Below are 8,417 nucleotides of genomic sequence, written 5' to 3'. Positions count from 1 at the left end.
AATCTAAATGCATGTGAAACAGTTATTGTTTAGGAATGACATTTTTTTCTGATTTTGACCCGAATTTAGTAGTCAGTCACTGTTCATTTTGATTAAAGATGCCAAAGCAAGTTCTTACCTGTTGGGGAAGAATACATCCTGTGAAATCCAGTCTGGCAAACTGAACTACAGAACTCAGCAGGAACATGCTGGTACAACTTGTGGGTTATTCTGGAGGTACCTTGTCTTTCTTCTATTCTTTTTTTCATTTGTTGGAATGCAGCAGATAGAAGAGGATTATGTATCTTTTCAATCTGTAACATAAATAAATAATAGTGTAGTATAAGCAAACAGAGACCAATATCCATGCTATGTTCTTCAATGCAAGAACCTTTGGTGTAGTTTATATGCATTGACCGCATAGCAGATAAAGTGTCTGAAGTGTGCAACTGATCCAAGGAAAAAGAACCATACCACTATCCCACACCTCTCATTGAAATCAGTAGGAATATCTCCTCTTGTACTGATTTCCAGTACTTGAGTTGTACTGAACAGACTGAGTATCTCATACTTGAGAATAAGCTGTGTGGGTGTTACAGCCTAGTCTTGTGAAGAACTGCAAGTGTCCAGAAAGGCGTAGAGAACCTCAGCTCCCATTGATCAAAACTTTACAGCTGTCAGGGGAAAAGGGGGCACAAGAGAAGAGGGTCTGTCCCTTGTGTCCCCGGTGCCCAGCTGTGTGCAGCATAAATAATCACACAGAACCTCAGGCAAACTGGCTCCACCAGTGGGCAGCCACAGCCCCACGGCAAAGGGCAGTGCCAGGGGCCTGCAAGGCTCTTCTCCAGAGCCCTCTCGTGCCAGAATGCTGAGCTAGAAACAAGCAGGGGCTGTTAAGTACTTCTGCTCTCTTAACTCATTTAACTGAGCTACAACCGGTCTCCAGTTTTAAATTCTGTTGTAACTTCTGTGTTGAGACTTACCCACCATAAATTATACCAGCATACCAATCTCATATTTGTCTAGTCCTATAAAGGAGCATTTGAAGCACAAAATATCAGGAAGAATGTACAGTACAATTAAAAAGACTACTCAGAATTTCATCACTTTCTGAGTGATTATTTGCATTATGTTTAAAATACTTTTTGTTAGGAGTAAAGACTGCATCTGTTTTAAGGCTTAGGCTGACTTGATCTTAATTTTTAAAAGCAATATATTGAAATAGTTTATCTGAGTCTTTTAGGCATACATTAAACATGTTAGTTCAAAAATATGAGCTGAGATTCAGTTTTGCCCTCTTTACCTTGAGAACATGAAGTCCAGCTTTTTCAAACTGTTTCTGTCTGTCTTTAAACTCCTGGAGGTGTGACTCTACTGGTAAAATCTGGATGTAATTAGTAGTATTTGTCTTGTGAAGGTCTTCTTCTGAAAGTTGACCTGCTTCTGGTTGGCCTGGATATGAATAAGGGAGTAAAATTTTCATATATCTTAATGCCTGAAGCAAAGGGAAGGGGGAGAGATCTAATACTTTAGTTGGTAGCTAAGAACAAAGAATGTTAAGTGTTCTCTGAAGTAATGTCAGAGGCTAACACCAAGAGAGACATATATATATATATATAAATGTATTCTATTTTTCTACATTTATTATAAAGAAACTGGAGAGAGGGAACCAAAAAAAAGCAATTTATATTTTCCATTACCTTTCTCCACAGCCCAACCTTCATATATAGGTATCTACATTGAATGGCTATACGAATGAATTAAAATCAGCCACTCAGTAGCTTTTTGTAATGCCACTAGTTGTACCAACTGATCATGAAAGCCAAGGACGCTGCAGAACAAGTCCACTGCTGAGTCCTGCAACAGTGGTCCAGCTGTAGCCAGCAAAAGAGCTCAGCAAAGGTTAATTAAGCGCAGATTTTGTAAGTCTCCAGTGGCCAGGCTTTAAAGTGAAGGTGTCCTGGAGGGAGCCCCACTACAGCTGGTTGTACATCACGGCCAGCCCTGTATAAACTGTGCCCTACTGGGAGTAGTGCCAAGTGCCACAGCCAACCAACAGTCCTGCAGGGGTCCTGCAGGGGCTCACATGTTAAAAGTACGGGAATATCAGTAATTAAAGCAATACTCAGTATGTGTGTGTGAACTGAATGCACGTCTGTCCACTCTCAGCAGTACCAGCATATACATTGCTTCATACTTGACCTTATTTAGGCACTTATTTACTTAATTAGTCTCTATTTACATACACATTGAGTAGAGCAGTTTCTTTTGTTCAGCTATAGTCTTCTCTTGCATACGAAGCAGTAAAGTCTCAGTTGTGAGCACTGCATCAACCACAGCATCAGGAGGGCCTTGAAATTCCAGTGTTGCTTTTCCACCTCTCACTTCTTCTGACACGCATACGCTAGAAGGCTGCTCTCGAAAGAGTTCTGCAAACTCCTTTTTACCAAGGCAAAAAATGTAGTTGTTTTTAATAACAGCATGGCGACCTTCCTGAATCTGTACCACACTCCGCAGCCACGATTCTGCTGCTTCCACTGCTGTGTGTGTTCTCCCTCTAAGTTCAATCACTCGTTCTTCATTTGCAGTCTCTTTTATGCTTTGGCTGCCTGACTCTGTACCTGGAAGAAAGGCAAGTGCATTGGAAGAGTGTAGAGCTTTCAAGTGCTGACACAAATTCCTACTTGTGATCCAAGTAGGAAGAAAGTAGTGTGCAAGAAACACACTACTCTTCTGGTATGCTCAAAAAAGAGATTAGACACCAGGAGGTAAGGTTTTCCGAAACCACACACACACACATATGCAGAATTTATTTGCCTTTCACTAAATGACTTCCAACAAGTTAGGCACTGACAATGATTTTTGTTTTAAAATCTCAAAAGGGACTGCTCGGTTCCATTCCTATTAATGTAAAAATACATAACGCTCACACACTTTTGCCTCCCCCTTTCTTGAAGACACATATGGGAATATTAAGTTCTTTTTAAAGGAAGGTGATTTTGGATTCTCAAATCTGGAGTGTTCATTTACTTGAAATACCCCTTCTGTTCATTACTTACTCAACGGATCACTTCTGTTTTCCAGTTTGTGTTTCGCTGAATAGAATTTTCTCTGGAAAACCTTGAAAGATAAAAGTTTAGGAGCAGTTTGCAATTTCTGTTGTCAAAAATACAATTCGTCTTTTCAAAACTCTGTCAGATAAGCAGTTTACAGCTGTAATTACACCCCACATATAGCCCAGGCCCCCAAATTCTGAAACTGTTAATGGCTGGCATTTGTCAGCTTTTCCCAAAATGTTATTGCTGACAATATCAAGTGCATTCCTCTTCTTCTGTGTCTTCTAAGGTTAAGACACCTTAGACACTGAATGGCACCTTTACCAGCTCCTTGTGGTTGTGGCATATCTGGAACTCACTCAACCACATAAGAAAAAGTGTTCATTACTTGCAGTTTAATGCTGATGAATCCTTACTCAGTTTCAAAATTCAGACTATTCCCCTGCCTTTAACTATCCTTACTCAGACTATTCCCCTGCCTTTAACCCAAACTCCTCTTTGTGATCCCACATGGAAAACCTCAGAGAGGCTGCTAGGCAGCAGACTGGCAAACTGCCTTTCCTTTTTCATTCAGCAAAAAGAGTTTTTGCTGTGCCCTGATTATCAAGGGACTAAGTGATGAGCACATGGCTGTCAGACAGCTTCTGTTGGAGTTTATGGGAGTGTTACAGAACATGGATCTGTCCTTAGAATCAGAGAATGGTTTGGGGTGGAAGGGACTTTAAAAATCATCTAGTTCCAACTCCCCTCCACCAAGTTCTTGCACATGTTGATAGAATGGATGGCTGAAGTTAAATGGGAACAAAAGCAAACTCTGTACTCTTATAATAGATGGCTGACATCAGACAAATATTCAAAAGGAGGGAAATGGCACATTGTAGGAGTCGGGTTACAGGAAGGGTGCTGGATGAGGCATCCTGGGAAATGAAGTCCCACAGTACTCCCACACGTGGGCAGTGAGATGCCCTTGGTAATTGGTCAAGGGAGTCACGTGTTACTTTGAGGTGCATATAAAATTTGAATAAAGAGGATTTGGTGCTGAACCCCCAACCACGCTAGCCGGCTCCGTGTAATTTATTTACATGTTATATTAATACACCATACCACACTGTCTGCTTGAAACCTTTCTATTATGTCAAGTCATATAATCTGTTGATAGTGTTTTGCCCTAGGAACTTCAGACAAAAAAAAATCGTTAAGGAAATTTCCTGAGAAGGAATAAGTTTACTCCCTACTGAGTGAAGAGTGGACTCTTTCTTATAAATTCATTGACAGTCATGAGAATTTCAAAGCTCTCTCCCCTTTTATCAGACTACAGGGCGAAGACTTCCAGTTTAGTGAAGAGAATATAAAGATTTGCAAAGATTAATAATACCTATTAATGAGACAAATAGTTTCATAAAGGGACCTGCTGCTCACAAATGCTGTTAAGTAGTACAGAATACAGACAACCTTTATTTTTAGTCATCTGTGGGAATAATTTTACAGTTCTGTGTTTTCCTTATGAGTAGTTAACAACAAATTTGTTACCTGATAGGCATTAAGGTCATCTGGGCAAATGACAAACTGCACATTTCTCTTCTTCTCTGGGTGTGCCCTAGCAAAATTTAAAACTTCTTCAATCATGGTCTCTGCCACTATATCAACAGGAAGCTTTAATGACCATTTTACTGGAAAAGAAACTGAGGGACATTGCTGGTCCTGACTCAGGCATCTTTTCACTGCATGCTTTAATTCCTGCAAGAAAAACAAGTATTTCAGTCCTCACATCACCCAACATGAAAATCCATTAAAATCCAATGTAACTGATCATCACCTCACACTGTGACACGGGGTGTTCGCATTCTCTCAATACCACGTGCAGTACAAACTCACAAGGCAGAGAATACCCTTCTGTTACTATGAGTTCCTTATAATGTGTCGAAAAACTAAGATGATTCCTAAGTTCCTCCTGAAGATCTGGACCCGCTTTTTGCAGCAGTCTTGAAAATGGGCAGGGAGGCTTCCCACTCCTAAACACACAGTTAACAACAGCTGTAGTCTGCAAGGCAAGAGTGAAAGTTTCAGTGTACTTCAAGTTTACTACTTGCAAGCTTTGATATTATAGAGAGCATTCTTTCTAGCCACAATTCCTGCAAAAAGGCATTACTGCAGCAGATGAGCTGCTTGAAAAGTTTTCCTACTACTTACTACTACAGGCAGCACTGGAATAAATCAAAGGATGCACCTTGCAGTAGCAGTAAATGCAGATATTTTCCGAAACAAGCAGTGTGCACAAGAGCTGTTCCAGTCATCAGAGTGTATTCAACTCAGTTTTACTGCCACTATCGAAGTGATCCACGTGTGCCTCATCCAATCCAATCCTGCTGCCAATTATCAAGCAGGAGAGAACTATGGCTATGCCCTGTTTAAAGGTAAGGTGCACATCATTTGTATAAACTATTTTCAGCTGTTTCAGTGTTTTTTCAAATATCTGCAGTAATGGCATCTATGAGAATACAAATTATAGGAAAAAAAAGCAAAGCAGGAAATAAGAGTAGACCTCTAGGGAATGCATGATAAAATGTGAATCCCCACAATGTTATAAGAAGAAGATAAATCTTAACAAAGAGATGTATTATTAATCACCCAATCTCTAGCTGCTTCCTATTATATCATAACAGCGTGTATACAAAAAAGAAATCAAAACATTCTTGAAGTTTAATACCTGTTTAGAAAAAAAACAAACCAACCACAATTCCTTGCCACTATAATTTATTTACCATGTGTAAATTCTCATCAGGTTGAGAAAAAAACTATTTAGTGGACCGATACAAAATGTGTTCTGAACTCTTGGGCTCCAAATCCTGCAAAGACTTGGAGGCAATACCATGTTCAACAAATTTCAGGACAGACTTACCTTCTGCTCGTCAAGGTGTCCTCTTGTGACGCGCAAGCGAATGCCTTCATATTTGATGAAAGTTAAAGACTGGCTTGGTGAAGATGACACAGTTTCCTGAAGTGAACCAGTATCATCCAGAAACTTCTCACAGGCCTTCTTCATTTCTGCAACTGTAGCCTCATCAATGTTCACCAGGCGGATTTCCCTGAGAAAGCTTGGTGGATGTGCCTCAACAAATTGCCTTACAGCCATTACAATCACCTGAGCACACAAACTGAGTGGGAAGCCAAAGATACCTGAGCTCACTGCTGGGATAGCCACAGACTTTATGGTCCTTTCTGGAGCACTGACATAAAGCAGAACATTCATAATAGCTTTCTCAAGTAGGCAACAACATTTTTCCTTTTCAGAAGTATTCCACCTTGGACCAACTGCATGAATTATGATCTCACAAGGAAGCTTCCCTCCACTTGTTACTGCTATTTCACCAGCTTGGACTCTGCCATACTTTCGAACCAAAAAGTCGCTTTCCTCTTGTATTTCTGACCCTCCAGCTGCCACAAGGGCGAAAGCAAGACCTGCTGCATGCTGTAGGTATTCATTGGCTGCATTCACCAAAGCATCAACCTTGTGTCCTGTGAGATCACCCTTACAAACACAAATGTCAATTCCCTTTAGTTTTTTCCTGTATACTTCAACAGCGCTTTTTGTGCTTTTGAAGGCCAACGTACAAGCAAACTTTTGGGAAATGAGATTACTTAGACAGTTGTCTCTTCTCTTAAGAGCTTCATAGGCATCTTTATTGATGGGCATCAGCAAGCTGACCTCATCCATTACCATGCTTGATCCTAGGATACAGAATATAAAGTGAAATAGAAGATACTACTGTCAAAACATCGCTTTTTATAAAGAAGTGTAGTCTATAGCTCTCAATTTTATCCTACTGTCATTACTAAGCAATATTTTTTACACAGTATGATCTTCCCTCTCCCTTTTTCAGAGGCGTAGAAAGCCCGACCAATCAAAGAGTCACTAAAGGTTGCAAGAACAGCATCACTGAGCCTGTGGTGACTTGAAGGTTTGGCTTCACCTTATTTTTTACCTGAGAAGGAAGTTTGGTTAAGATGTGTCTCCTGGTGGAACTTGTATTCTCTCTCTCCTTCCTACTGTTTATTCTCCCCACCATTAGGCTGACACAGCCATTGTTGGGGACATAGCCTTCAATGAATCAGTGACATAATCTGAATCTAAAAAAAATTAAGCACACTAGAAAACTTAATTTCATTTAGAGTCCTAGCCTCATCAAAAGACTGATGCAGCAGCACAACTGAATGGGCTGAGAACAAATGGTGAGAAGGAAGATAAAGGAGCAGACAGGCACTGTTACAGGGCTTTGTTACCTGGCTGCAGTGTCACCGTGATGCTGGGCTGCATTTGACACTAAAACTTCAGCTGAGAAAGGAAAATGTGAAAAGCCACGCCATAATCAGGGCTTCAAAATGCTTGCAAAAGCAGAAAAAAGTACTTCTTCCCCTCCGAGATAATTTTGCTAAGCAGGCAGAAGCTTGGCTCCACCCTCTCCAGGGCATTCTTAGCGTTTTGTTACTGATTTCCAGGAAGGGCTGAGGATAAGCACCCCAGGCCTTTGCAGTGACTCTCAGCCACACCAGCAGAGGAACAATTGCCGATAGGTTGATTTAACTGTGCCACAGAGATCTTGCGCTGAGTTTTAATTCTGTGAGTCTTGTTTGGTCTACAGTTAAAGCCCTCGAGCAAGTTGTTTCTTTGTATGGAACTTTGTTCAGAAAGACTTTTGAAATCACTTTTTTTTAGGGAACAAAGATCACGTGAGGCAGTTTTTACATTATCGCTATGGCTATACAGCCCTCTCCTGGCAGATGCCAGCAGTACTATATGTGGCCATTATATTAATTAGTTTAAATCAATTTAAATCTGTGAGTTTAATCAAACTTCCCTCCGGGGTATGCTGCCTGCCTGTAGAAAAGAGTCTAACGTTTTGCAGTTTTAAAGCATACACACTAACTCATCCAAACACTTTTGAGCTCTTGCTTTGTTAAAGGAGAAACGAAAGCAAATCCCGCTGAAGGAATCAATAGTAATGTTGATTCATAACCTTGTCTAATGAATATTAATTCGTATTAGTTATGAATTTCAGGTTGCTTTTGGCTATTCCACGTTGATGTTTTCCAGTTTGATGGCTGTAGCTGGCACTTTTCAACTTACATATGAAGGCACACACTTCGCAGATGGCTAAATGAAAGGCTTACCTAAACCGATTTTCTCTTCTGAGGTCCCTAGAATGTAACTCTATTGTTAAAAAAAAAAAAAAAAAAAAAAAAAAAAAAAAAAAAAAAAAAAAAAAAGAGAGAGAGAGAGAGATTAAAAAAGGAAAGAGAAAGTACATGTTAAAAGTAACAAAGTAGATGGGCTGCCTTTCTGCGGGAGCGGTTCTGCTGCAAACCAAACCAGCAGCAACCGGC

At 40.3% G+C, this 8,417-nt stretch overlaps 1 protein-coding gene across 6 annotated transcripts in view; it reads right to left on the bottom strand.

Annotated features, from left to right (window-relative positions):
- The window catches only part of PARP9 (poly(ADP-ribose) polymerase family member 9), a 60,540-nt gene that overhangs the window by 1,927 nt on the left and 50,196 nt on the right, over positions 1 to 8,417 (bottom strand). For 3 of the 6 annotated variants that reach the window (XM_027637136.1, XM_027637132.1, XM_027637131.1), the window contains 8 exons: positions 8,205 to 8,244; positions 5,935 to 6,764; positions 4,852 to 5,076; positions 4,566 to 4,772; positions 3,039 to 3,099; positions 2,226 to 2,600; positions 1,283 to 1,431; positions 119 to 293 (listed from right to left, as the gene is read on the bottom strand). In XM_027637136.1, coding sequence (XP_027492937.1) covers positions 119 to 293; positions 1,283 to 1,431; positions 2,226 to 2,600; positions 3,039 to 3,099; positions 4,566 to 4,772; positions 4,852 to 5,076; positions 5,935 to 6,756 — 2,014 coding nt within the window. In that variant the 5' untranslated portion in view covers positions 6,757 to 6,764; positions 8,205 to 8,244. Of the gene's footprint in view, positions 1 to 118; positions 294 to 1,282; positions 1,432 to 2,225; positions 2,601 to 3,038; positions 3,100 to 4,565; positions 4,773 to 4,851; positions 5,077 to 5,934; positions 6,765 to 7,018; positions 7,164 to 8,204; positions 8,245 to 8,417 lie in introns of all 6 variants that reach the window. The other 3 variants (XM_027637134.1, XM_027637137.1, XM_027637135.1) reach the window with 2 other exon arrangements.

The sequence above is a fragment of the Corapipo altera genome, unplaced genomic scaffold (assembly GCF_003945725.1).
Source record: "Corapipo altera isolate COAL_440 unplaced genomic scaffold, ASM394572v1 45, whole genome shotgun sequence".
NCBI lineage: Eukaryota > Metazoa > Chordata > Aves > Passeriformes > Pipridae > Corapipo > Corapipo altera.
Note: the sequence above shows the minus strand (reverse complement) of the source record. Positions and strands in the feature narration are given on the sequence as shown.